We start from the raw sequence: 27603 nt of genomic DNA on the forward strand, positions 1-27603 counted from the left end.
GCCGGCAGCTGCTTGGGGCCATTGCTGACCCACCATGGACAAGGAGAGCTGCATAGAGAGAAGCCACAGGAAGGCCTGCCTTGAGGTGAGGACTGGGGCGAGCCCTGAATCAATGCGCTGCCATTTTGGGGTGCCGGAGGCAGCAGGGGACAGAGGCCAGAAATGGGGAGTTGGAGGAAAGTCTGAGCTGACCCCACAGTAGCCCTTACACATGGGGCCCCGTCCTGGCACGGGGCGTGGAGGGGAGGCGAGGCTGTGTGTTCCTGCCCCATGGGCTCTCAGGCCAGGCAAGGGGGTGCATGGGTCCTTCCATCAGGGACAGGTGCCTCGAGGTAGGACTCCAGGCAGCGTCATTTGCCCCAGGCTGGCATACCGAGTGGCTCCCAGCACCCTGCCTCGCTGACCCCTCACCTGCCCAGGCACCCCCGAGAGTCTCCCCCAGGCCCCTGTTCTTCGCCCCGTCCCTGCTGTCAATGTGGCTGGGCAGAATGCCAGTCTCCCGCAGCAGCAGTGTCCCCGGAGGGATGGGTGAGCCAGGCCGCTAGACCCTGATGCTGGGATCCCAATGCACACCAGTGGCCTGGCCTGCAGCAGGCTAGTTCCTGCCACTGCCTCAGTTTCCCTCCGTAAAGTGAGGCCAGTGCTGTTCCTCTGGGAAAGGAGGCTTGTCGCTGACCCAGGGCTGGCCGGCCAGTGAAGGCCTTTGAGAACTGATGCACTGAGTGCCTGGCCGGGGTATGGTTCCAACAGAGACGCAGGGCAGAGTGCCAGAGGGCAGGGGACTTGGGCAGTGCATCATGCCCAAGCAGCATGGAGCCCTGGGGCTGGCCCATGTGCTCTGTACCCCTGTAGGGAGCCACGAGACAGGAACATCTACCCAGGAAAGCCTGGAGCAGCACTAGGCTCAGCTGTGTCCTGGGGCAACCCCACCGCTCCTCCACCTCAACCCGGCCAGGGCAGGGTAAGAGAGTGAGCGGCGAGCTCCTTCCCCAGCCCTGGCAGCTCAGCTGTGTCCTGCGGGGCCTCAGCTTCACACAGCTGGGCGATGGGGGTCTCTGTGCTGGGGGGGAGGCCGTTGGCCCTGGGGCTCTGCCTGACTCTTGGCCCTGGCTGCCCAGCTGTGCAAGTCGGTTCTCAGGCTCTCAAGCGCAGTGCCCCAGGCTGGGGAGCACGGCTGGGCCTGCTTTCCCTGTGTCTTCTGAGCAAGGAGGAATTGCCCTTCATCCCTCCTCCCTGCCCCCCTCCTCCGGGGCTGCACCCCTCCACCCCCTTCTTCCTGCTGCTGCTGCCCTCTGCCCTCCTGCAGCTCGCACGGCGCCAGCCAGCCCCAGGGGTTACACCAACCCATTCCCCCAGGCGCTGGAGGTGCTCCCCAGCGACAGCCTGCACTGCCTGGTCCCTGGGGCAGACGTGCACCCGGGGGTCAGGTGGGGAGACACGGCAGAGTGCAGCCCACTGAGCTACGTTTGGTCTTGATTGCTGTGGGAACGTGGTGCAGCGGCAGTTGGCAGGCAGCCCTGCTGTACGGGCCGTGGGCTGGAGGGCTGTGCCGGGGAGGGGAGAAGGGGCAGGGCTCCGCCGAAGCAGGGCACTGCCCCACTGCGCTGGGCTGGGCAGCGGGGCCGGGGTTCCATTGCTCAGCCCTGAGGCCAACTGTCCTCCCCACCTGTACTGCTGCCCCGGCCCCATTGGCACGCCGAGGTCCCACCCTGCAGCCCTCCCCACCCCAGCAAAGCGTGAGTCCAGGCCCTCCACAAAGCATGGGCCTCCGACCTCCTCAGCTCCCTGCCCCTCCCGCCGGCACAGCCCCGGGGGCCTTCAGTCGGAAGTGAGCTGCCAGGCCCTTGCTGCGCGAGGGCTGAGGGTCGCACTGGTGAAGCTGGGTCCTTCCGGCAGGGGATGAGCAATGTCAGCACATGCACGTCTGCACCTCGACATCCCCCACCCTGCGGGCACCCACCCGTATGCACACGCTAACACACGCATCCCTGGTGCACGTGGACCCCCAGACACACACCCAGCCTGCTCCCCGCAGACCTCACCAAGCAGCACACAGCATCAATGCCAGGGCACGTCAGAAGCCCCAGGCAGCCCTGGTTGCCTTTGCCTGACCAGCTCTTGGCCACAGGTAACCCAAGGCCCCACTGTCTGGGGAGGCAGTATGGGGCGGGGGGGGGCTTGCTGTAGGGGGGGTTGCCCCAGGCCCTGCCCCCACCTGGGATGCCCTGCTTGGAGGCCTCTGTGCTCCCCAGCCAGAGCGGAGCCTGTGTGTTCAGGGAGGCCTGGCTGGCTTAGCTAGGGAGACCGCGCAGCTCACCTGCTGGCACACTCCGCATGAGGCGCTCGGCAGGGATCAGACCTCTGGTGACTCTTGGCTTTCAGCGCACGCCCTGGATGCAGAGAGCAGCCCCTCAGAGAGGGGCCTGGCAGTTCCTGGCTCACCTTGGGGCTGGTGTCTGCCACCTGTCCTGATAGGTCAAGCGAGACAAACCTGGGGCCCGGCTAGCTGGTCGTCGCTGCTCTGCAGTAGGGCAGTGGGCACAGCTGCCTGGCCAGCCTGCCTCCTGCTTGCACCACATCTGACCACGTGTCACAGTGCAAAGGCCCCAGACATGGGCTGTGCTGGGGAGAGGGGAGAGACCTGGCTGAGGGCCAGCAACATGCCACAGAGCTGCTGGTTCAGCCCAGACCAGCCCCACCACCCTGGCTTTTGCCTCACTCCCTCCCTCCCAAATCCTCCTCCAGTCCGTGGGTGAGCTGTTCTGGAGGGGCCTGGGCCTGGGCCATGTTAGGCAGAGAAGGCCCGACCGGTCTCCGTCCCCAAGAGCAAGCTGTGGGGCAGGTAGCAGCTGGGCTCCAGCAATCACTGGCCTCACCAGCCCACCAGGCACAGCTTCTGCCCAGCACCTCCTGCAGGAAGCATCAGAGCTATGAGGGACGTGGGCATCTCCAGCAGGTTGCTGCAGAGGCTTCTGCACAGGGAGGTGGTGGGGATTAGCCAGAGATATGGTAGGAGGTTCTGCAGAGGATGCTGCAGGGAGCTCTTAGGGCATCACGGGGGTTCAGTTCAGAGTGCTGCAGGGAGCTCTGGGGCCAGCAGGCTCTTTAGGTGGTAGGGAGGAGTGGAGGCTCTCAGGGCAGGACTCCTTATCTGGATGGCGGTCGGTTTCAAGTGGAGTGCCACGAGGCTCGGTTCTGGGGCTGGTGTTGTTCAACATCGTTGTTAATGACCTGGATGAGGGCCTGGATTGCACCCTCAGCAAGTTTGCAGGTGACCCAAAGGTGGGGGAGAGGTAAATACATTGGAGGGTAGAGATGGGATCCAGGGTGACCTGGATAAATTGGAGGACTGGGCCAAAAGAAATCTGAGGAGGTTCAACAAGGAGAAGTGCAGAGTCCTGCACTTGGGACAGAAGAATCCCAAGCACTGTTACAGGCTGGGGACCGACTGGGTCAGCAGCAGTTCAGCGGAAAGGGACCTAGGGGTTATGGGGATGAAAGGCCGGATGTGAGTAACCAGTGTGCCCTTGTAGCCAAGAAGGCTAACGGCATTTTGGGGAGCATTAGGAGGAGAATTTTGAACATATCTAGAGAGGTGGTTGTTCCTCTCTATTCAGAACTGCTGAGGCCACACCTGGAGCACTGCGTCCGGTTTTGGGCCCCGCAGTATGAAAAGGATGTGGATGTGCTGGAGCAGGTTCAGTGGAGGGCACCGAAAATGATGAAGGGGCTGGAGCCCAGGACCCATGGGGAGAGGCTGAGGGATTTGGGCTTATTTAGTTTGCAGAAGAGAAGGCTGAGGGGTGATTTAATAGCAGCCTTCAGCTTCCTGGTGAAGCACTGGAATGTGTTGCCTGGAGAGGTGGTGGATTCTCCAACCCTTGAGGCTTTTAAATCCTGATTTGACAAGGTCCTGGCCGGGATGATTTAGTTGGGATTAATCCTGTTTGGGGCAGGGGATTGGACTCAGTGACCTCCTGAGGTCCCTTCCCGCTCTGAGATTCTATGACCACATGGGTTCTCGGGCACTGCCAGGAGCGCTGCAGGAGGCTCGTGGAGGATCAGTGAGGGTGTTCTGGGGCACTGTGGGGGCTCTGGAGGGCTCTGAGTGATTGGGCAGCAAAATGGCAATGTGGGTAAGTGTAAGGTGGTGCACACTGGGAAAAATAACCCCAATTTAGCTACGACAGGTCAGGAAAGGGATCTTGGAGTTCTAGTGGGTAGTTCTCTGAAGACGTCCACGCAGTAAAGCAAACAGGCTGTTAGGAATTGTTCAAACAGGGATCGATAATAAGACAAAAGATGTCGTACTTCCCCTCTATACAACTATGGTACGCCCACGTCTCGAGTGCCGCGTGCAGATGTGGTCTCCTCACCTCAAAAAAGATATATTGGTGTTAGAAAAGGTTCAGAAAAGGGCGACTAAGATGATTAAGGGCTTGGAACGGGTCCCATATGGGGAGAGGCTAGAGAGACTGGGACTTTTCAGTTTGGAAAAGAGGCGATTGAGGGGGATATGATAGAGGTATATAAAATCATGAATGGTGTGGAGAAAGTGAATATAGAAAAATTATTTACCTTTTCCCATAATACAAGAACTAGGGGACACCAAATGAAATTGATGGGTAGTAGGTTCAAAACTAATAAAAGGAAATTTTTCTTCACACAGCGCACAGTCAACCTGTGGAACTCCTTGCCCAAGGAGGCTGTGAAGGCCAGGACTCTATTAGGGTTTAAAAAAGAGCTCGATAAATTTTTGCAGGTTAGGTCCATAAATGGCTATTAGCCAGGGATAAAGTATGGTGCCCTAGCCTTCAGTACAAGGGCAGGAGATGGATGGCAGGAGATAAATCACTTGATCATTGTCTTCTGTTCTCCTTCTCTGGGGCACCCGGCATTGGCCACCGTCGGCAGACGGGATACGGGGCTGGATGGACCTTTGGTCTGACCCAGTATGGCCGTTCTTATGTTCGCATGTTCTCTGGGGTGATGGGCGGGGGCACTGGAGCCTCTCAGTCTGTATGGGTGTCAAGGGGCTGAAGGAAGCTCATTGAGGGGTGGGGGTCAGTGGGAGTGTTCTGAGGTACTGGGGGCCTCTGGGGTGACTGGGGACACTGGGGGGCTCTGGGGTGATGGGGCACCTGGGGGTGTTGGGGTGATGAGGGGTGCTGCGGTGGTAGGCAGCACTGAGATGACAGGGTCACTGGGGGACTTTGGGGTGATGGGGGTGCTGGGGGGTTCTAGGGGCTCTGGGGTGACAGGGTTCTGGGGAGCACTGGGAGGGCTCTGGGGTAATGGGGGCTCTGGGAGTTCTGGGGAGCACTGGGGTTACTTGGGGGGTCACTGGGGGCTGCAGGTTCAGGGGGCTCTGGGGTAATGGGGTCTTTGGGGTGATGGGGGTTCTGGGGTCCCTGGGGTAACAGGGGTTCTCGGGGCTCTGGGGTGACAGGGTTCTGGGGAGCACTGGGGTTACTTGGGTCACTGGGGGCCTTGGAGGATGGGGGCTCTGGCGTAATAGGGTGCTGTGGGGCTCTGGGGTGACAGGGTTCTGGGGAGTGCTGGGGTTACTTGGGGGTCACTGGGTGCTGGTTTGGGAGGTGCTGGGGGGCTCTGGGGTAATGGGGTGCTGCGGGGCTCGGGGGGTTCTGAGGTGAGAGGGTTCTGGGGATGTGATGGAGTGGGGGGGGTGCATGTGTGAGTCAGGCTGGATGTCTGAGGCAAGCAGCAGCTCCCAGTGGCTAAGGATGACCCTGGGGCTACAACTGGCAGATAACACCTCTGCCTGAACAAAGAGCAGGGAGGAGCTGAGCTGGGTTTTGAATCGGGGGTGGCAGTTGGAGGCTAGGAAAAGGGAGAGCTGGAAGGCAGCCAGCCTGAGGAGGGGGAAGCTACACCCCAGAGGGGCACCCCTCGGGGTCCTCTCCCCAGGACAGGTTGGAAGGACTGTCTCTGGCTGCTATGCTGTTGCTTCTGTGAGAAACTGGACATCTGTTGCCTAATAAACCTGCTGTTGTGCCTGCTGAGTGAGAGTCTCTCCTGCCAGCGGGCGGGGTGCAGTGCAGGGGGACCCCTGAACCCCATCACACTGGTGTCAGAAGTGGGATGCACTGCACCCACGGATGAGCTCCCAGCAGTGGCTGACTGAGCACCAGAGAAGGAAGCAGTCTCACAAGAGCCAGAGGGAGAACAGAGCCATTCCTGCAGCTGCTGCTGGTGAGTGGATACCCCGGGAGATAGCGGGGAGATGGATTATACCCGACTCCTGAAGGCAGAGCTAGCGGGGCTGTGCAGAGAGAGGGGCCTGACCGTGGGGAAGGCGACCAAGGCCCAGCTGATTGCACAGCTGGAAGAGAATGACCGATCCGGGGGAGCAGAGCCTGTCCCGGCAGAAAGTGGCCGGTCAGCCTCGGGAAGCATTTCGGATTCTCCGACAGGAGCGGGGGCTCGACGCCGTCAGACAGACGCGGTGCCCGCCAGGTCGCACTCAGCTAGCGGTGGTCCATCGCGGGCAGAGTCCCCCACCGCAGAGCTGCAACGGCTGGAACTCGAGGTGAAATTAAAGGAACTGGAGCACCAGGAACGGGAAAGAGAGCGTGAGCGACAGGAACGAGAAAGAGAGCGTGAGCGCCAGGAACGGGAAAGAGAACGTGAGCACGAGCGCCAGGAACGAGAAAAAGAGCGTGAGCACGAGCGCCAGCTACAAGAGACACAGCGGGAGGAGAAAGAACGAGAACGGAAGGAGAGAGAGCGAGAGCGGGAGCATGAGCGAACCATGGCAGAGGCGAGACGCCAAGAGGCCCCAGCTGCGGTAAGCGGGGAGAGGGCCAGACGGCTCGGGGTGGCCAGTCACTTGGAGACGCGTGTGCTGGCCCAGTGTCAGGACCCAGGGGACATGGACGAGTTCCTTACCGCCTTCGAGCGAGCCTGTGAGTTGCATGAGGTTCTCCCAGATGAGTGGCTCCGGCACCTCACCCCCTTGCTGGGCCGGAAGGGCGCAGCGGTGCTCAGCCAGCTGGTGGGGCTGCAGCCTGGGGACTATGAACGGTTCAAACAGGCCCTGCTGCATAAGTTCGGGCTGACTCCGGAGATGTACAAGAAGAAGTTCCAGGAGGCGCAGAAGAGGCCAGAGGAAACCCACGTAGATACAACTGCCCGCCTGAAGCAATACTACCAGAAGTGGGCATTCGGAATGGGAGTCCAGTCCGTAGAGGACCTGATCGAGCTGGCGGTCGTGGAGCGATTCTACGAGATGTGCGCACCTGACCTGAGGGTGCGGCTCGTGGACCGGAAGCCAGGGGACTCACATGATGCAGGGAAACTGGCAGATGACTTCACAAACAGCCGGGCCAGGTTTGAAAGTAAGCCCCACAAAGAGAGGGAGTCTCGGAGAGAGAGGGAGTCCCGGAGGGAGAGGGAGTCCTGGAGAAACCGAGAATCTCAGAGAGACCGGTCCCTAACTGTACGACAGAGGGGACCACCTCTTGGGCAAGCCCAGGAAAGAGGGGCCAGCCACCCACCCCCCAGAGAGCCAAACAGAACCCGGACAGAGCAGCCGGCCCAAGGGACACAACAAGACCCAGGCTGTTACCGCTGTGGGCGAAAGGGGCATAGAGCAGCCCAGTGCCCCAGGCTCCCAGACAGGTTGAGCAGGCCGGGGGGTCATGGAGTCAACTGGGTGGGGTCCCAGAAGTCAGAGGGGCTGGCGGCCAAGGCGGGTGGTGCTGACAATGGGCACTCGGCTTGGGCCGAATCCGCCCCACAGACCAGCTCCTCAGGGGGACCAAATGCTCAGAGGCCAGTTTACAGAGTGGGGGCAGCAATGCCTCTGTGGAGCAAGTGTCTCAAACACCTCGAGGTAGACGGGAAAAAGGTCACGGGGTTCTGGGACACAGGCGCTGACGTGACGCTGGCCCGACCCGGGGTGGTGGCACCGGGCTGCATGATACCCGATTCCCACCTGACGATAACAGGAATTGATGGGACCCCTTTCAAGGTGCCCATGGCGAGGGTGCACCTGAAATGGGGGAAGAAGGAAGGCCCCAAGGAAGTGGGCGTGCACAGCCATTTGCCGGCAGATGTACTGATGGGGGCTGACCTGGAGAACTGGCAAGGTGAACGCCCTCGTGCCCTGGTCCTGACCCGTAGCCAAAGAAAACAAGGGGTGCGCTCCCCAAATTCAGGGGTACAGGCCCAGCCAAAGCCACAGGGGCCAACCCTGAGAGAAAGGGGGCCCCCAAAAACCAGATCTCACAGGCCAGGGATGCTGGAGCCAGGCAGGGATGGGGAAGTCGCATCCGCTCCTGCCCGAGCGGAAGAATTCCAGGCAGAGCAGCAGAGAGACCCCTCCTTGCAGAAGCTGAGGGAACTGGCCAGTCTCAGCCCAGCTCCACAGCTGGGGGAGGGCTGCAAGGAGAGATTCCTGTGGGAAAAGGGATTCCTGTACCGGGAATGGGCTCCCAGACGCAAAGCGGAGCCATGGAAGGTCCAGAGGCAACTGGTGGTTCCCCAAAAGTACCGGCGCAGGCTGCTGTACCTAGCCCATGATGTCCCGCTCGCAGGACACCAGGGGATCCACCGCACCAGGAGAAGGTTGTTACAGAACATTTTCTGGCCAGGGATCTTTGCAGCTGTCCGTCTGTATTGCCTGTCCTGCGATCCCTGCCAGAGGGTGGGGAAGAGCCGGGACAAGGGGAAAGCTGCCTTGAGGCCACTGCCCATCATAGAGGAGCCTTTCCAAAAAGTGGCTATAGACATAGTGGGCCCCTTCAGCAAGGCAACGCGTTCGGGGAAGAAATATATTTTGGTAGTGGTAGATTTTGCCACGCGATACCCAAAAGCAGTGGCCTTGACCTCTATCAACGCTGACACCGTGGCAGATGCACTGCTGTCCATTTTCAGCAGAGTGGGGTTCCCCAAGGAGGTCCTCACAGATCAGGGGTCCAACTTCATGTCGGCCCTACTGCAAAGCTTGTGGGACAAGTGTGGGGTCCGGCACACCTGGGCCACAGCCTACCACCCGCAAACCAATGGGCTGGTGGAGAGGTTCAATGGGACTCTAAAGCAGATGCTGAGAACCTTCATAAATCAATACCCCCATAACTGGGACAAGTACTTACCCCACCTGCTGTTTGCATACAGGGAGGTGCCCCAGGAATCCACGGGGTTCTCCCCGTTTGAGCTGCTGTACGGAAGGAGGGTACGGGGACCCTTGGACTTGCTCAGAGAAGAGTGGGAGGGGACGGCCTCTCCTGAAGGGGAGTCAGTGGTACAGTATGTACTGACCTTCCGGGAAAAACTCACCAAGCTCATGGGCCTGGCCAGGAAGAACCTCTCCATGGCCCAAAGGAAGCAAAAGGTCTGGTATGACCGTAACGCCAGGGCCCGAGCCTATGCCACCGGGGATCAAGTGATGGTCCTTATACCTGTGCGGCGGAACAAGCTGCAAGCGGCCTGGGATGGGCCCTTCAAGGTCGTCAAACAGCTAAATGATGTGAATTATGTGGTGGAACTGTCGAACCGGGACCACAGCCGCCGGGTCTATCATGTAAACATGATGAAACCTTACTGGGACAGGCAGAACTTGGTGCTGGCCGTGTGCAGACACTGGGAGGGGCAGGGGGATGATCCCTTGGTGGATTTACTCACAAGGACTGAAGCCAGCTCCTTGCTGGAGTCTATTCCCCTCTCAGACCAGCTGACCCCTGCCCAGCAGACGGAGATCAAGGAGGTGCTGCATTTGCATCAACAGCTGTTCTCAAACAGACCCGGACGCACTGACCTGGCTGTCCACCGAATAGAGACAGGCACCCACGCCCCTATCAATTGTGTGCCATTCAGAGCCACAGGGAGGACGGCTCAGGACATAGAGCGGGAGGTTAAAGACATGCTGGCTCTGGGGGTGATCCAACCCTCGTCCAGCCCCTGGGCCTCTCCCGTGGTGTTAGTCCCTAAAAAAGATGGGTCTGTTCGGTTTTGTGTGGACTATCGCAAGCTTAACGCCATCACTGTCTCGGACGCCTACCCCATGCCCAGGCCTGATAACCTTTTAAACAAGCTGGGGGGAGCCCGTTACCTCACCACCATAGACCTCACCAAGGGGTACTGGCAAGTGCCATTAGACCAAGATGCCCGGCTGAAGTCGGCTTTCATCACTCCTGTGGGGCTCTACGAGTTCCTGGTCCTGCCCTTTGGCCTCAAGGGGGCACCCGCTACCTTCCAGCGTCTGGTGGACCAGCTACTGAAAGGGATGGAGAGCTTTGCCCTGGCTTACATGGACGACATTTGCATCTTCAGCCAAACGTGGGAGGGCCATGTGTCCCAACTCAAGCAGGTGCTGGACCGACTCCAGAAGGCCGGTCTGACTATCAAGGCAGGGAAGTGCAAGGTGGGGATGGCTGAGGTGACCTACCTGGGCCACAAGTTGGGCAGCGGCTGCTTAAAGCCAGAGCCAGCTAAAGTGGAGGCTGTCAAAGATTGGCCAACACCCCAGACTAAGAAGCAGGTCCAGGCCTTCATTGGGATGGCGGGGTACTACCGGAGGTTTGTGCCCCACTTCAGCTCCATCGCAGCCCCTCTCACGGAGCTGTGTAAAAAGGAAAAGCCTGACAAGGTGGTCTGGACCGAGCAGTGCCAAGAGGCCCTCTGCGCGCTGAAGGAGGCTCTGGTCAGGGCCCCAGTGCTGGCAAATCCAGACTTCAACAAGCCCTTCCTGGTGTTCACCAATGCCTCAGACGTGGGGCTGGGGGCGGTGCTAATGCAGGTGAATGACAAAGGGGAGAAACACCCCATCGTGTACCTGAGTAAAAAGCTGCTGCCCCGGGAGCAAAACTACGCAGCCATAAAGAAGGAATGTCTGGCCATGGTGTGGGCGCTGGGGAAGCTGCAGCCATACCCGTTTGGACGGCGTTTCACCGTGTACACCGATCACTCACCCCTGACCTGGCTGCATCACATGAAAGGGGCCAACGCCAAGCTCCTGCGGTGGAGTCTGCTCCTGCAGGACTACGACATGGAGGTGGTCCACGTCAAGGGGAACAACAACACCATAGCCGATGCCCTGTCACGCAGGGAGGGCCCCGAACTTCCCCAGGTCACTGGCTAAGTGACCCCGCTCAGTGCGGTCTGGAAGGGGGGAGAGATGTGATGGAGTGGGGGGGGTGCATGTGTGAGTCAGGCTGGATGTCCGAGGCAAGCAGCAGCTCCCAGTGGCTAAGGATGACCCTGGGGCTACAACTGGCAGATAACACCTCTGCCTGAACAAAGAGCAGGGAGGAACTGAGCTGGGTTTGAATCGGGGGCGGCAGTTAGAGGCTAGGAAAAGGGAGAGCTGGAAGGCAGCCAGCCTGAGGAGGGGGGAAGCTACACCCCAGAGGGGCACCCCTTGGGGTCTTCTCCCCAGGACAGGTTGGAAGGACTGTCTCTGGCGGCTATGCTGTTGCTTCTGTGAGAAACTGGACATCTGTTGCCTAATAAACCTGCTGTTGTGCCTGCTGAGTGAGAGTCTCTCCTGCCAGCGGGCGGGGTGCAGTGCAGGGGGACCCCTGAACCCCATCACAGGGGAGCACTGGGGGGCTCTGGGGTAATGGGGGCTCTGGGGTTATTGGGGTTCACTGGTGCTGCAGGGTTCAGGGAGTGCTGGGGGGTTCTGCAGTAATGGGGGCTCTGGGGTTATTGGGGGTCACTGGTGCTGCGGGGTTCAGGGAGTGCTGGGGGGCTCTGTGGTAATGGGGGCTCTGGGTTTATTGGGGGTCACTGGTGCTGCAGGGTTCAGGGAGCGCTGGGGGGCTCTGCAGTAATGGGGGCTCTGGGGTGATGGGCGCTGGGGAGCACTGGGGGGCTCTGCAGTAATGGGGGCTTTGGGGTTATTGGGGGTCACTGGTGCTGCGGGTTTCTGGGAGCACTGGGGGCTCTGTGGTAATGGGGGCTCTGGGGTTATTGGGGGTCACTGGTGCTGCGGGTTTCAGGGAGCACTGGGGGCTCTGCTGTAATGGGGGCTCTGGGGTTATTGGGGTCACTGGTGCTGCGGGTTTTGGGGAGCGCTGGGGGCTCTGCGGTAATGGGGGCTCTGGGGTTATTGGGGGTCATCGGTGCTGCAGGGTTCGGGGAGCGCTGGGGGGCTCTGCAGTAATGGGGGCTCTGGGGTGATGGGCGCTGGGGAGCACTGGGGGGCTCTGCAGTAATGGGGGCTCTGGGGCTATTGGGGGTCACTGGTTCTGTGGGTTTCGGGGAGCGCTGGGGGCTCTGCGGTAATGGGGGCTCTGGGGTTATTGGGGGTCACCGGTGCTGCGGGGTTTGGGGAGCACTGGGGGCTCTGCAGTAATGGGGGCTCTGGGGTTATTGGGGGTCACTGGTGCTGCGGGGTTCAGGGAGCGCTGGGGGGCTCTGCGGTAATGGGGGCTCTGGGTTATTGGGGGTAACCGGTGCTGTGGGGTTCGGGGAGCGCTGGGGGCTCTGCGGTAATGGGGGCTCTGGGTTATTGGGGGTCACTGGTGCTGCGGGCTTCGAGGAGCGCTGGGGGGCTCTGGGGTTATTGGGGGCTCTGGGGTTATTGGGGGTCACTGGTGCTGCGGGGTTTGGGGAGCACTGGGGGGCTCTGGGTTATTGGGGGTCACTGGTGCTGCGGGCTTCGAGGAGCGCTGGGGGGCTCTGGGGTTATTGGGGGCTCTGGGGTTATTGGGGGTCACTGGTGCTGTGGGGTTTGGGGAGCACTGGGGGGCTCTGGGTTATTGGGGGTCACTGGTGCTGCGGGCTTCGAGGAGCGCTGGGGGGCTCTGGGGTTATTGGGGGCTCTGGGGTTATTGGGGGTCACTGGTGATGCGGGGTTTGGGGAGCGCTGGGGGCTCTGCGGTAATGGGGGCTCTGGGTTATTGGGGGTAACCGCTGCTGTGGGGTTCGGGGGTGCTGGGGGGCTCTGGGGTTATTGGGGGCTCTGGGGTTATTGGGCGTCACTGGTGCTGCGGGGTTTGGTGGTGCTGGGGGGATCTGCGGTAATGGGGGCTCTGGGTTATTGGGGTAACCGGTGCTGTGGGGTTCGGGGGTGCTGGGGGGCTCTGGGGTTATTGGGGGCTCTGGGGTTATTGGGGGTCACTGGTGCTGCGGGGTTCGGGGGTGCTGGGGGGCTCTGTGGTAATGGGGGCTCTGGGTTATTGGGGGTCACTGGTGCTGCGGGGTTCGGGGAGCACTGGGGGGCTCTGGGTTATTGGGGGTCACTGGTGCTGCGGAGTTTGGGGAGCGCTGGGGGCTCTGGGTTATTGGGGGTCACTGGTGCTGCGGGCTTCGAGGAGCGCTGGGGGGCTCTGGGGTTATTGGGGGCTCTGGGGTTATTGGGGGTCACTGGTGATGCGGGGTTTGGGGAGCGCTGGGGGCTCTGCGGTAATGGGGGCTCTGGGTTATTGGGGGTAACCGGTGCTGTGGGGTTCGGGGAGCGCTGGGGGCTCTGCGGTAATGGGGGCTCTGGGTTATTGGGGGTCACTGGTGCTGCGGGCTTCGAGGAGCGCTGGGGGGCTCTGGGGTTATTGGGGGCTCTGGGGTTATTGGGGGTCACTGGTGCTGCGGGGTTTGGGGAGCACTGGGGGGCTCTGGGTTATTGGGGGTCACTGGTGCTGCGGGCTTCGAGGAGCGCTGGGGGGCTCTGGGGTTATTGGGGGCTCTGGGGTTATTGGGGGTCACTGGTGATGCGGGGTTTGGGGAGCGCTGGGGGCTCTGCGGTAATGGGGGCTCTGGGTTATTGGGGTAACCGCTGCTGTGGGGTTCGGGGGTGCTGGGGGGCTCTGGGGTTATTGGGGGTCACTGGTGCTGCGGGGTTCGGGGGCGCTGGGGACGGGAGAGCCCAGCCGGGCAGCGCAGGCGCAGCACGAGTCCTGGGGGTGGGGCCACGCCCCCGGGGCCCAGCGAGTGGGGGAGGGGCATAAGGGTAGGCCCCGCCCACCGCGCTTATCACGTGACAAAGGGGGGAGAGGCAAACGCCGACCGACCTTCGTCACGTGCCGCTTCCTATCCCGCTGATTGGCTCCTGCCCCGCCCCAGTCCCGAGCGTGGGGCGGTTCGGCGAGCGGCGGTAGCCGGTGAGTGTCGGGTCGGGCCGGGTGGGGCCGCCGGTTACCATGGCTACCGCGAGCTGCCTGGGGACCGGATGGAACCGGAGCTCCCCTGGGGCGGGGCCAAATCCCATGGAGCCACGCCCCCGCCCCAGGCCCCGCCCCACTCTCCCGCATGGTCGCCCCCGGCCCCCCCCGCAGACCTGCCCCCAGCCCCCCCCACAGAGCTGCCCCCGACCCCCCGCCTTGGCCCAGCCCCCCCTGCAGACCTGCCCCCAGCGCCCCCGCAGACCTGCCCCCAGCGCCCCCCGCCTTGGCCCATCCCCCCCACAGACCTGCCCCCAGCCCCCCCCACAGAGCTGCCCCCAGCCCCCCGCCTTGGCCGAGCCCCCCCCGCAGACCTGCCCCCAGCCCCCCCCCCGCCTTGGCCCAGCCCCCCCCGCAGACCTGCCCCCAGCCCCCCCCCCCGCCTTGGCCCAGCCCCCCCGCAGACCTGGCCCCAGCCCCCCCCCGCCTTGGCCCAGCCCCCCCCGCAGACCTGCCCCCAGCGCCCCCGCAGACCTGCCCCCAGCGCCCCCCGCCTTGGCCCATCCCCCCCACAGACCTGCCCCCAGCCCCCCCCACAGAGCTGCCCCCAGCCCCCCGCCTTGGCCGAGCCCCCCCCGCAGACCTGCCCCCAGCCCCCCCCCGCCTTGGCCCAGCCCCCCCCGCAGACCTGCCCCCAGCCCCCCCCCCCGCCTTGGCCCAGCCCCCCCGCAGACCTGGCCCCAGCCCCCCCCCGCCTTGGCCCAGCCCCCCCGCAGACCTGCCCCCAGCCCCCCCCCGCCTTGGCCGAGCCCCCCCCGCAGACCTGCCCCCAGCCCCCCCCCGCCTTGGCCCAGCCCCCCCCGCAGACCTGGCCCCAGCCCCCCCCCGCCTTGGCCCAGCCCCCCCGCAGACCTGCCCCGCTCCTGCGCCCTCGGGCCGCGCTGCTCACCCCATTATCTCCCCGCTTCCTCCCCAGCTGTTCCCGGCACGGGCTGCCCCCACCCCCGGCCCATCAGCTCGTGTGCTGGGGGGGCGGTGCCCGGGCCGGGGTGTCTCCGCCAAGGGGTGTGCCTGGCCGGTGGAGCTCAGGCCCTGACCCCCAGCTGCGGGTCCCCGCTCATGGCTCCAGCATCCGCCCCGCAGGCCCGTATCCCGGCGCCCGCAGGCGCTGCAGCTTCCTGCCCCGCACCAGGGGATCGTGGCTGGCCACGAGCTGCTCGTCCCGGACCCCGATGGTGTGCAGTGAGGGCCTGGCTCCTGCTGGCGCCTACCAGAGCATGAGTCCCCCGGACCCACGTCAACGCAGCAGATCACGTGGGCTTGAACCCGGGCTCCACAGCTCCGTCACTCCCCGTGTGGCGGGCGGGGGGGAGATAATCACTGCCCTGGGTTTGAACCCTGGGCTTCCACTGCAGTGCAGACACCCTCCCTTCTGTTCCTGGGCTCCGGCTGCTCTGCGCCTGGAGGCATTGGCAGCCAGCGTCCCTGTGCCTTGGCCTGCTGTACTAGGAGAGGTCGGGGCATCTGAGCTGGTGACTGCCCTGTGGGGTTGCTGAGCCTGACCCCCATCCTGCTCTCTTGCAGGCGATTGAAGTAGATGGCATTGGGCTGAACACTGTTTTCATCCTCCTCATGTCCCGCATGTGTCAGGCCTCTGGTTCCATCCTGCCGCCACTCAGCTCGCTGGCGGGGCCTGAGCAGGCATCTCCCACTGACGGGCCCGGGCAAGGGGCTCGAGAGACGTCAGCAGACTCCGGTGAGGACAGAGACGCGGGGGGTTGGGCAGAATGGCAGCGTTCCGGGTGAGGCGGGAGGGGAGCTGCGGGTCAGAGCTTCCTGCTGAAAGCAGAGCCCGGGAGCCCCAGGTGAGGGCGGTGACGGCAGCTGCCTGGCAGCCTGCAATGGCAGGGGCAGGGCGTGCGGGGCTGCTGCCAGCTCAGGTAGACGCTTGGGGCTGGGCTGGGCTGGGGGGACTGCTCCGGGCTGGGGGGACTGCTCCCTTTAGTCTCTTGATCCTTTAATGGCATTTGTGCCTCCTTCCTGCAGCCCGTTTGTTCAGTCTGGGCGGTTTAATCCCTGGGGATTACAGTGGGGAGGGGCAGCTGAGATCCTCTGAGCTGCAGCAGTGGTGTGGTGTGGGGGGGACGGGGACAGCAGGCTGAGGAAGTGCAGTGGGGAGGCAGGCAGGGGCTGACAACAGGAAGAGAGAGGAGGGGTGCAGATGACAGGAGAATGGGCTGCCCCTGGGTGCCCTTAGCCCTGATAGCAAGAGGAGGCAAAGGAGCTGCCCCCGTGTCCCTCTGCGGGATTGGAGCCGTGGGTGCTTGTCCATACCCTGTGAAGCAGCGCTGTCCGTCCAGCCCTGCTCGTGCCTCAGGCAGCCAGGCGAGCAATGGGCTAGTGCCTCTGCCCACGCAGGGGTCTCGGGGATTCCCCACTGAAGGGCATGAGAGGGTGGGTAGGTTGAGCAGGGGGTTCCAGAGCTACAAGGCAGGTGCCCTGTGGTTCCTCGTACCCCTGGTCTTTGGAGCTGGGGGTGTCCTAGGGAGTTGGCACATCTGCAGTGGCTTGATGAGCTGGTGGGGCCCCTCCCCCCTACGTATTGCAGGCTCTTTTTCAGCCCTGGGCTGGCTCTGCTTTTGCTTCTGGGGAGGTTTTCGGGGTTCCCTGGGGCTGCAGCCCCCTGCTCCCATTTCCAGGCTCCCCAGGAGTCTGTGTCTTGCAGGCTGCAGCTCCCTGAGCAGCTTTGCCAAGTCCCTGCAGAAGGCAGAGGCCCTGCTGTGGAGCTGCGTGAACCCTGGCGCGCGGTGCCTCCTGCAGCAGTGTGCCAGTGCCTATGCCAGCGACGAGGAGGACTCGCCCGGCGCCCTCGCCCGCCTGGCCCAGGTGGAGCACAGCCTTCTGGGGCTCAGGCGCTGCCTCTGTGTGCAGGAGAACCCCCGCACAGAGACTTTCCGAGGCCACATCAAGCCGGCAGCCAGCGACGCAGCCCAGGGCACCTTCTGCTACCACCCCACCTACCCCAGCGTGGCCAAGCACGGCGCCACCTTGCACGCCCTGCTGCAGCACCGCCACCACCTCCGCCTCTCCCGCGAGTACAGCCGCCGCCTTAAGGGAGCCTCCGACTTTGTGCGCCACCTCCTGGCTCTCCTGGCGGAGCAGCAGCAGGCGCCGCCGGACTGGGGAGGTGACCCTGGGGGCAGCAGACAGCTCCGGGGCCTCTGTGAGGAGCTGCGGACTCACACCAGCCACTGGAGCGGGCTGCAACGCAAGCTGCGGGGCGACCCCTGGCTGCGGGCGCTGCTGCTGCAGCAGCACGAGTCGGTGCGGCACATGAAGTGGGTGCTGGGCCTGGTGGCGCTGCATGCCGTCCGCCTGGTGGAACGCTACCTGGACGTGCTGCTGCGCAGCCTGGCCTGGGCCAGCCGCACCACCACCTCCCCTGCCCGGCTCTCCGACCTCTTCCAGGGCCTGGAGATGTACAACCGTGTGCTGCAGGAGCAGGCCTCCAGCGAGCCCAGGCTTGAGCCTGCTGCGCGACGCCAGCACAAGGGGGCGGTGGGGGGTGGCGCTGAGGCCTATCCCGTTGAGCGGGTGCTGGGCATACTGGCAGCCGAGAGAGGTAGGCTGGCTGCCCACAGACTCCACCTGCTCCTGCTGCAGCAGGCACAGGGGGACTGTCTGGAGCAGGTGCGCTGGGAGGACACCATGGTGCCTTGGGCCTTGGACCACAGCAGCAGCACGAGAGACATGGGGTCCCCTGGGTCTCCCCCAGCGCAGGAGGGGGCTGGCCTCCCCAAGGAGCTGCACAACGTGTGTGGGGAGGACAAGGAGCTCCTGGACCTTGTTCTGGGCGTCCTGGTGGCCTCCACTGACACCCTCTGGCACCATGCGCTCAAGAGGCCCAAGCAGGAGAAGCCCCGAGCAGAGGAGGGCCAGGAGTCCCCGGCAGCCAGCCCAGGCCTGAGCTCGTCCTCTCTACCCAGCTGGACATGCGTGCACTGGCTGGACGCGTCCTATGCGGAGGCTGTCGGGGCGCTGTATGCGCAGTACCGCCCGCTGTTCTGGGAGGCTGCCGCCGCCTGGCTAGCCCAGCGCCTGGAGCCGCCCTTTGGGGGTCTGCCCCGGTGCACGGCAAGGGCAGCGGTCATGCTGGCGCAAGAGCTGAGCCAGGCGCTGATTCAGGGTGAGTTGGGGGCAGGGCACTGGCGCGTCCCCAGCCCTCTAGCAGGGATGGGCTGGGTGGCGGGAGGGTGGCTGTGACCTGGGCCTTTGCCCTCCTGGGGCTCTGGCTCTGAGCCGGCCTCTGCGCAGGCGCTTGGGTGTGCGGCCTCTCCCCTCGGGACAGCTGCTGGCTCCTGCCCTGGTCAGTGCTTTGATGCCCAGCTGTCCTTCCCCCTGGAGCTGCGGCATTGCCTGCTGCAGGCCAGTGCTCTGGGCACCGGCTGGGGTGAAGGCTCCGGCCTGGTCCCTCTCCCCTGGCTCTGCACCCTCCTGTGCTCACCCCTGTGCTCGCTTGCAGCCCACGTGCCCCCGGAGTGCGAGGCGGCACTGCAGCGCTTGTGCCTGCACCTGCTCTCTCGCAGCGTCTTCCGGAGCTGGGACCAAGGTAAGGCCCAGGGCGGCTGGCTGGGAGGGGCCCTGGACAGGGCCTGGGATGCGGAGGGAGGAGGCTCAGGGAACAGGGCCCCTGGCTGTTCCCTGTCAGACTAGCTGGTGGCAGCATCTCCCTCACCCACTGGGTGCTGTCCTCTTCCCCCAGGCTTCTGCCGGGCCCTGGGCTCCAGCCTCGGTGACAGGTGTGTGCCTGGGCCCAGGACGGTGGGCGCGGCGCACAGCAGGACTGCCCAGCTGCTCTGGGAGCTCCACCCTCCCCTGGCCTGCGCCCTGAAATGCCTGGGGCCTCGGCTCGCTGCGGGGGCTGGTGAGTGGGGCCCTGCCCGGCCGCTGGGGTTCTCTCGCTGCCAGCCGGGAGCCTCAGGGAGGCGGAGGAGGGTTCTGCTACCTGTGGGGGCTGGGGTAGTTCCCCCAGAGGTGGGAGGAGCTCGTCTCCAGGGAGACACCTGCCCCAGTGCTCTGCAGAGAAATCAGGTTCTAGCTGCACTCCCAAGGTCAGCCCTGGTACCACTGGGCCACCCCTGGCTCCCGGCCTTGCCACTAACGAGCTCTCCCTCCCCGCAGCGAGCAGGGACCTCATCTGCCCAGGTCTCCGGCTGGAGCTGCTGACTCTGTGCCTGGCCACAGGGCAGGCCTCCCGCTCATGGCTCATGGCCAAGGCCTATCAGCACCTGGCAGCCTGGTCCCTCTGTCCGTTCCTGCTCGTCACCCAGGGAGATCTCCAGGTGAGTGGCCCTGGGGCTGCTCCCTCAGCAGCTGGGACCCTCAGCCATGGCGATTCTGCCTGGCTCTGGGGGCTTTTCCCTCCCACAGCCCTGGGGAGCCGACCCCCAGCACCAGCTGCTCCCAGGCCAGGCCAGGCCAGGCCCTGGGGAACCCGACGTGCGAAAGGGAGTTGGCGGGAGGGATGGGCCTGGGGAGGTCGGGAAAAGGCCCAGCTCTGATCCCCGTGGGGAGTGGAAAGTGCCCCTGCTGCCCGCCCCAGCCAGGCTCTCTTTGGCCATGGCTGGTCTCAGGACCTCACGTCTTCCTCTTCTCTGCAGCTGCTAAAGGTGGAGACCGCCAGCCTGGCAGAGCTGGTGAGCGGGGCCTTCCCTGAGGGCAGGGAGAGCCCCGGCTGGGAGCAGCAGCTGTGCCTGCAGATCCACTCAACAGCCGCCAGCATCCAGGTACGGGGCTGCTGGCTGGGAGCGCTGCAGCGCTTCCCGGTAGCCGCGTGGGGTCTGGGCGTCCAGGCTTCCCTTGGGCCAGCCCCTCTGTCCCTGCGTCTCAGCCCTTCCAGGGCCTGGCTGAGCAGGGAGCTGAGTGCCCCAGAGCTGGGCATGGCTGGAAGCCCCCTCCTGGAGGTCTGAGCAGCTCCTGACCCCAGCCCTGTTCTGGGGGTTGGCGGGAGGGCAGTGCCAAGTGGGACCCAGGGCAAGGCAAGGCAACGTGGGTGGGCTGGTGCCAGGAGGGGCCTGGCTCTGCTCCAAGTGGACAGGATCTAGGGGAACGGGTGGGGTGCACGGTGCTGGCAGTGGCTGGTCCCAAGGCAGCAGCAGTGCTGTCCTGGGTAGGCTGGGGGGTGGGGCTGGCCCCATGGTGGTGATAGCTGGGGGCGGGGCTAGCTCCAAGGCAGTGGCTGGGTGGGGTGGGGCTGGCCCTGTGGCGGCTGGGAACAGGGCTGGCTCCAAGGCAGTGGCTGGGGGGGCAGGGCTGGCCCTGTGGCGGCTGGGAACAGGGCTGGCTCCAAGGCAGTGGCTGCGGGGGGGTGGGGCTGGCCCTATGGCAGCTGGGAACAGGGCTGGCTCCAAGGCAGTGGCTGGTGGGGCAGAGCTGGCCCCATGGCAGCTGGGAACAGGGCTGGCTCCAAGGCAGTGGCTGGAGGGGGGTGGGGCTGGCCCCATGGTGGCTGGGGGGCAGGGCTGGCTCCAAGGCAGGGGCTGGTGGGGGGGTGGGGCTGGCCCCATGGCGGCTGGGAACAGGGCTAGCTCCAAGGCAGTGGCTGGGAACAGGGCTGGCTCCAAGGCAGTGGCTGGGGGGGGGGGGGCTGGCCCCATGGCGGCTGGGGGGCGGGGCTGGCTCCAAGGCAGTGGCTGGGGGGGGGTGGGGCTGGCCCCATGGTGGCTGGGGGGCAGGGCTGGCTCCAAGGCAGTGGCTGGGTGGGGTGGGGCTGGCCCCATGGCAGCTGGGAACAGGGCTGGCTCCAAGGCAGTGGCTGGTCGGGCAGGGCTGGCCCCATGGTGGCTGGGAACAGGGCTGGCTCCAAGGCAGTGGCTGGGGTGGGGGGGGGGGGGCTGGCCCCATGGCGGCTGGGGGGCGGGGCTGGCTCCAAGGCAGTGGCTGGGGGGGGGGCTGGCCCCATGGCGGCTGCGGGGTGGGGCTGGCTCCAAGGCAGTGGCTGGGGGTGGGGCTGGCCCCATGGCGGCTGCGGGGTGGGGCTGGCTCCAAGGCAGTGGCTGGAGGGGGGTGGGGCTGGCCCCATGGTGGCTGGGGGGCAGGGCTGGCTCCAAGGCAGTGGCTGGGGGGGGTGGGGCTGGCCCCATGGTGGCTGGGGGGCAGGGCTGGCTCCAAGGCAGGGGTTGGTGGGGGCGGGGGCTGGCCCCATGGCGGCTGGGAACAGGGCTGGCTCCAAGGCAGTGGCTGGGGTGGGGGGGGGGGGGGCTGGCCCCATGGCGGCTGGGGGGCGGGGCTGGCTCCAAGGCAGTGGCTGGGGGGGGGGCTGGCCCCATGGCGGCTGCGGGGTGGGGCTGGCTCCAAGGCAGTGGCTGGGGGGGGGGCTGGCCCCATGGCGGCTGCGGGGTGGGGCTGGCTCCAAGGCAGTGGCTGGAGGGGGGTGGGGCTGGCCCCATGGTGGCTGGGGGGCAGGGCTGGCTCCAAGGCAGTGGCTGGGGGGGGGTGGGGCTGGCCCCATGGTGGCTGGGGGGCAGGGCTGGCTCCAAGGCAGTGGCTGGGGGGGCAGGGCTGGCCCCATGGCGGCTGGGAACAGGGCTGGCTCCAAGGCAGTGGCTGCGGGAAGGGGGGGCGCTGGCCCTGTGGTGGCAGCGGTGCTGTCCTGGGTAGGCTGTGGCAGGCGCTAGCCCCATGGCAGAGGCTGGGGTGGGGCTAGGGGAGGAGCTGGTCCCATGGCAGTGGTGGGGGGCGGGACTGGCTCTGCTCTGTCCCTGGTGCACATGCCCAGCCCCCGCTGCCAGCCGTGCCCTTCCCCTGCTCCCCAGAGCTTCTCGCAGGCCGTGCTGCAGATGTTCTCCGCCGACTGCAAGCGGATGTCAGCCGAGATCTTCGGGCAGACCATGCCCCTGGGCAAGCACTGGCGGGCCAGCCTGCAGCCAGGTACAGCCCCGGGTCCTTGCTGCCCACCGACGGCCCTGCGCCGTCTCAGCCAGCCCCTGCCCTGCCCTGCCCTGCCAGGAAATGCAGAGCGCCGGCTCCGGGCCTGCGCCCTGCTAGCAGGCAGGTGAGCCAGCTGTGTCCGGCGCCCCCGGCGGCTGGGCACGGCACAGCAGGCTGTTTGGGGTCCCGAGTCACTACAAAGTCCTGCCCAAGGGGGTCGGTGTCCCACCACCGAGTCGATCAGCCTCACCCTGGGCTCCTCCTCCGTGTGCGGCCAGAAACGTGCAGGGAACAAGGGGGGGCTGCTAGTCAGACCCGACCCCCTCTGCCCCACAGGCGCATCCCATGGCTGCAAATCGGCCCCAGGCTGCCCCACAGCCTAGCCAGGGCTCTTCTTCCCGGGCCGGTTCCCCTACAGCTGCCCAGCAATCCCAGACACAGGAGAATTAGCCCCCCACTGCTGGCCCCTCCAGTGCTTGCCCAGGGATCTGGGCCCTGCCGCCTGCCCGCAGCTGGCTGGCTGGCACTGTGCTCCCTCCAGCTGAGCGGCAGCAGTGCTGCTTCCTGCAGAGGCGCCCCGCAGCCCCAGTGAGTACGCCTCGGCGGCTGCCCGGAGCATCCTGGGCCCGGTCCTGCAGAGCACCCAGCTGCCCGCGCTCACCCAGGTCCTGACAGCCTTTGTGGAAGCCTGGATGGAACACATCCTCGCACAGAAAATCAAGTTCAGGTAGCGCTGCCCACAGGTGGGGGAGGCTGGCTCAGGAGTGAGAGGCACTGGCAAAGCCCAGGCCTCGGTAGCAGGGGCTGCAGGTCGGGATGGGGGCCTGGCAGAGCTGCGGGGGCAGGGCAGGGGCTGCAGGTCGGGATGGGGGTCCCTGGCAGAGCTGTGGGGGCAGGGCAGGGGCTGCAGGTCGGGATGGGGGACCCTGGCAAAGCCCAGGCCTCGGTAGCAGGGGCTGCAGATCGGGATGGGGGCCTGGCAGAGCTGCGGGGGCAGGGCAGGGGCTGCAGGTCGGGATGGGGGCCTGGCAGAGCTGCGGGGGCAGGGCAGGGGCTGCAGGTCGGGATGGGGGTCCCTGGCAGAGCTGTGGGGGCAGGGCAGGGGCTGCAGGTCGGGATGGGGGACCCTGGCAAAGCCCAGGCCTCGGTAGCAGGGGCTGCAGATCGGGATGGGGGCCTGGCAGAGCTGCGGGGGCAGGGCAGGGGCTGCAGGTCGGGATGGGGGGACCCTGGCAGAGCTGCGGGGGCAGGGCAGGGGCTGCAGGTCGGGATGGGGGTCCCTGGCAGAGCTGTGGGGGCAGGGCAGGGGCTGCAGGTCGGGATGGGGGGCCCTGGCAGAGCTGCGGGGGCAGGGCAGGGGCTGCAGGTCGGGATGGGGGCCTGGCAGAGCGGCGGGGGCAGGGCAGGGGCTGCAGGTCGGGGATGGGGGGCCCTGGCAGAGCTGCGGGGGCAGGGCAGGGGCTGCAGGTCGGGGATGGGGGGCCCTGGCAGAGCTGTGGGGGCAGGGCAGGGGCTGCAGATCGGGATGGGGGGCCCTGGCAGAGCTGCGGGGGCAGGGCAGGGGCTGCAGGTCGGGGATGGGGGGCCCTGGCAGAGCTGTGGGGGCAGGGCAGGGGCTGCAGGTCGGGGATGGGGGCCTGGCAGAGCTGCGGGGGCAGGGCAGGGGCTGCAGGTCGGGATGGGGGGCCTGGCAGAGCTGCGGGGGCAGGGCAGGGGCTGCAGGTCGGGATGGGGGACCCTGGCAGAGCTGCGGGGGCAGGGCAGGGGCTGCAGATCGGGATGGGGGGGCCCTGGCAGAGCTGTGGGGGCAGGGCAGGGGCTGCAGGTCGGGGATGGGGGGGCCCTGGCAGAGCTGTGGGGGCAGGGCAGGGGCTGCAGGTCGGGGATGGGGGGGCCCTGGCAGAGCTGCGGGGGCAGGGCAGGGGCTGCAGGTCGGGATGGGGGACCCTGGCAGAGCTGTGGGGGCAGGGCAGGGGCTGCAGGTTGGGGATGGGGGGGCCCTGGCAGAGCTGCGGGGGCAGGGCAGGGGCTGCAGGTCGGGATGGGGGGGCCCTGGCAGAGCTGCGGGGGCAGGGCAGGGGCTGCAGGTCGGGATGGGGGGGCCCTGGCAGAGCTGCGGGGGCAGGGCAGGGGCTGCAGGTCGGGATGGGGGACCCTGGCAGAGCTGTGGGGGCAGGGCAGGGGCTGCAGGTCGGGATGGGGGGCCCTGGCAGAGCTGCGGGGGCAGGGCAGGGGCTGCAGGTCGGGGATGGGGGGCCCTGGCAGAGCTGTGGGGGCAGGGCAGGGGCTGCAGGTCGGGGATGGGGGCCTGGCAGAGCTGCGGGGGCAGGGCAGGGGCTGCAGGTCGGGATGGGGGGCCTGGCAGAGCTGCGGGGGCAGGGCAGGGGCTGCAGGTCGGGATGGGGGACCCTGGCAGAGCTGCGGGGGCAGGGCAGGGGCTGCAGATCGGGATGGGGGGGCCCTGGCAGAGCTGTGGGGGCAGGGCAGGGGCTGCAGGTCGGGGATGGGGGGGCCCTGGCAGAGCTGTGGGGGCAGGGCAGGGGCTGCAGGTCGGGGATGGGGGGGCCCTGGCAGAGCTGCGGGGGCAGGGCAGGGGCTGCAGGTCGGGATGGGGGACCCTGGCAGAGCTGTGGGGGCAGGGCAGGGGCTGCAGGTTGGGGATGGGGGGGCCCTGGCAGAGCTGCGGGGGCAGGGCAGGGGCTGCAGGTCGGGATGGGGGGGCCCTGGCAGAGCTGCGGGGGCAGGGCAGGGGCTGCAGGTCGGGATGGGGGGGCCCTGGCAGAGCTGCGGGGGCAGGGCAGGGGCTGCAGGTCGGGATGGGGGACCCTGGCAGAGCTGTGGGGGCAGGGCAGGGGCTGCAGGTCGGGATGGGGGGCCCTGGCAGAGCTGCGGGGGCAGGGCAGGGGCTGCAGGTCGGGATGGGGGGACCCTGGCAGAGCTGCGGGGGCAGGGCAGGGGCTGCAGGTCGGGATGGGGGGACCCTGGCAGAGCTGCGGGGGCAGGGCAGGGGCTGCAGGTCGGGATGGGGGGGCCCTGTCAGAGCTGCGGGGGCAGGGCAGGGGCTGCAGGTCGGGATGGGGGCCTGGCAGAGCTGCGGGGGCAGGGCAGGGGCTGCAGGTCGGGGATGGGGGGCCCTGGCAGAGCTGCGGGGGCAGGGCAGGGGCTGCAGGTCGGGATGGGGGACCCTGGCAGAGCTGCGGGGGCAGGGCAGGGGCTGCAGGTCGGGATGGGGGACCCTGGCAGAGCTGCGGGGGCAGGGCAGGGGCTGCAGGTCGGGATGGGGGGACCCTGGCAGAGCTGCGGGGGCAGGGCAGAGGCTGCAGGTCGGGATGGGGGCCTGGCAGAGCTGCGGGGGCAGGGCAGGGGCTGCAGGTCGGGATGGGGGGGCCTGGCAGAGCTGTGGGGGCAGGGCAGGGGCTGCAGGTCGGGATGGGGGACCCTGGCAGAGCTGCGGGGGCAGGGCAGGGGCTGCAGGTCGGGATGGGGGACCCTGGCAGAGCTGTGGGGGCAGGGCAGGGGCTGCAGGTCGGGATGGGGGCCTGGCAGAGCTGCGGGGGCAGGGCAGGGGCTGCAGGTCGGGGATGGGGGGCCCTGGCAGAGCTGCGGGGGCAGGGCAGGGGCTGCAGGTCGGGGATGGGGGACCCTGTCAGAGCTGCGGGGGCAGGGCAGGGGCTGCAGGTCGGGATGGGGGACCCTGGCAGAGCTGCGGGGGCAGGGCAGGGGCTGCAGGTCGGGGATGGGGGGGCCTGGCAGAGCTGCGGGGGCAGGGCAGGGGCTGCAGGTCGGGGATGGGGGGGCCTGGCAGAGCTGTGGGGGCAGGGCAGGGGCTGCAGGTCGGGATGGGGGGGCCTGGCAGAGCTGCGGGGGCAGGGCAGGGGCTGCAGGTCGGGATGGGGGACCCTGGCAGAGCTGCGGGGGCAGGGCAGGGGCTGCAGGTCGGGATGGGGGACCCTGGCAGAGCTGCGGGGGCAGGGCAGGGGCTGCAGGTCGGGATGGGGGACCCTGGCAGAGCTGCGGGGGCAGGGCAGGGGCTGCAGGTCGGGGATGGGGGGCCCTGGCAGAGCTGCGGGGGCAGGGCAGGGGCTGCAGGTTGGGATGGGGGCCTGGCAGAGCTGTGGGGGCAGGGCAGGGGCTGCAGGTCGGGGATGGGGGGCCCTGGCAGAGCTGTGGGGGCAGGGCAGGGGCTGCAGGTTGGGATGGGGGGGCCTGGCAGAGCTGCGGGGGCAGGGCAGGGGCTGCAGGTCGGGATGGGGGGCCCTGGCAGAGCTGCGGGGGCAGGGCAGGGGCTGCAGGTCGGGGATGGGGGCCTGGCAGAGCTGCGGGGGCAGGGCAGGGGCTGCAGGTCGGGGATGGGGGGCCCTGGCAGAGCTGCGGGGGCAGGGCAGGGGCTGCAGGTTGGGATGGGGGCCTGGCAGAGCTGCGGGGGCAGGGCAGGGGCTGTAGGTCGGGGATGGGGGGCCCTGGCAGAGCTGCGGGGGCAGGGCAGGGGCTGCAGGTCGGGATGGGGGCCTGGCAGAGCTGCGGGGGCAGGGCAGGGGCTGCAGGTCGGGATGGGGGGCCTGGCAGAGCTGCGGGGGCAGGGCAGGGGCTGCAGGTCGGGATGGGGGACCCTGGCAGAGCTGCGGGGGCAGGGCAGGGGCTGCAGGTCGGGATGGGGGCCTGGCAGAGCTGCGGGGGCAGGGCAGGGGCTGCAGGTCGGGATGGGGGCTGGAGGGCTCCATTCTCCGACCCGCTCCGTAACCCTGGGGCTCCCCAGCCTGCAGGGTGCCTTCCAGCTGAAGCAAGACTTCGACACAGTGCGGCAGCTGGTGCAGTCGGAGGATTCTGGCCTGTCGCCTGAGACCCAGCAGTGCGTGCTGTCACTGCCTGTCTTCCAGCAGATGGACAACGCCATCATCTGCCTCCTGCAGCAGCCCAGCAGCAAGGCCTACCTGCCCTCCCACACCTGGGAGTCCTTCCGCCAGTGCTGTGAGTGCTGCGGGGCCGGGTGGGGGACATGCACGGCTGAGCACGCTGAGCCAGACTCTCAGCTGTGCTCCACGGGGGCACAAGCTTCGCTCTGCACAGCAGCCTGTGCTGGGCAGTGGGGGTGAGCAGGTGCAGGCCCGTGGCCCTTTCCGAGCAGCCTGCTGACAGCTCCTGCTCTGGGGACGCCTGGGCCTGGGCCTGGCTTGGCGAGACCCTCCTGAGGGCCCTGGGTGCGAGTGGCTGGGGCCTGCCTCGTGTGCCCGACTGCCCCGCCCCCGCCGGCTGACATTTCCTCTCCTTGGAGCAGGTGCTCACCACGGCAGCCGCACCCAGGACCTCCCAGCAGGCAGCCTGAACAGCCTGGAGAGCCTGGACGGGCAAGCCTTGCGCAACAGCCCTGCCCTGGAGACCCACAGCGCTGACCTCCTCAGCCAGCTGCAGGGCAGCTGCATGCCCGAGTCCTACCTGCCCAGCACCCAGCAGGCCTGGCTGTCCCTGCGGCTGCATGGTGCCCGGCGCTGGAAGGTGCCCAGCCTGCCCTGCACCAGGAATTCGGAGCCCTGAGGGCCTGGCTTTGGCTCTTCCTGCCAGGGGAAGGAACCTGGCCACGTATCTGTGCTTTGCAATAGAGCAGCCAAGTGGC

At 66.6% G+C, this 27603-nt stretch overlaps 1 protein-coding gene across 3 annotated transcripts; it reads left to right on the plus strand.

The window, feature by feature from the left end:
• On the plus strand, positions 1–27603 carry CCDC142 (coiled-coil domain containing 142). 3 transcript variants are annotated; one of them, XM_074992131.1, is made up of 11 exons: positions 1–85; positions 15648–15819; positions 16789–18249; positions 18586–18672; positions 18826–18987; positions 19245–19405; positions 19724–19849; positions 21878–21992; positions 22563–22719; positions 26749–26960; positions 27268–27603. In XM_074992131.1, exons 1-11 carry the CDS (start codon positions 35–37, stop codon positions 27522–27524), a joined length of 2961 nt encoding a protein of 986 aa, XP_074848232.1. In that variant the 5' UTR covers positions 1–34; the 3' UTR covers positions 27525–27603. The 3 variants fall into 3 exon arrangements, with proteins under 3 accessions (XP_074848232.1, XP_074848233.1, XP_074848231.1); XM_074992132.1 differs by lacking the exon at positions 1–85 and adding an exon at positions 14019–14063; XM_074992130.1 differs by lacking the exons at positions 1–85; positions 15648–15819 and having other exon boundaries at positions 16221–18249.

The sequence above is a fragment of the Carettochelys insculpta genome, chromosome 4 (genome assembly GCF_033958435.1).
Source record: "Carettochelys insculpta isolate YL-2023 chromosome 4, ASM3395843v1, whole genome shotgun sequence".
NCBI lineage: Eukaryota > Metazoa > Chordata > Testudines > Carettochelyidae > Carettochelys > Carettochelys insculpta.

What these genes read in the sequence shown, in the direction of transcription:
- CCDC142 (XM_074992130.1), top strand. Translation starts at nt 16,296, where the DNA reads ATGGGCTGCCCCTGGGTGCCCTTAGCCCTGATAGCAAGAGGAGGCAAA. An exon ending in GAGCCAGGCGCTGATTCAGG is followed by an intron (nt 18,250 to 18,585) that starts GTGAGTTGGGGG and finishes GCTCGCTTGCAG; the next exon opens with CCCACGTGCCCCCGGAGTGC. An exon ending in TCACCCAGGGAGATCTCCAG is followed by an intron (nt 19,406 to 19,723) that starts GTGAGTGGCCCT and finishes TCTTCTCTGCAG; the next exon opens with CTGCTAAAGGTGGAGACCGC.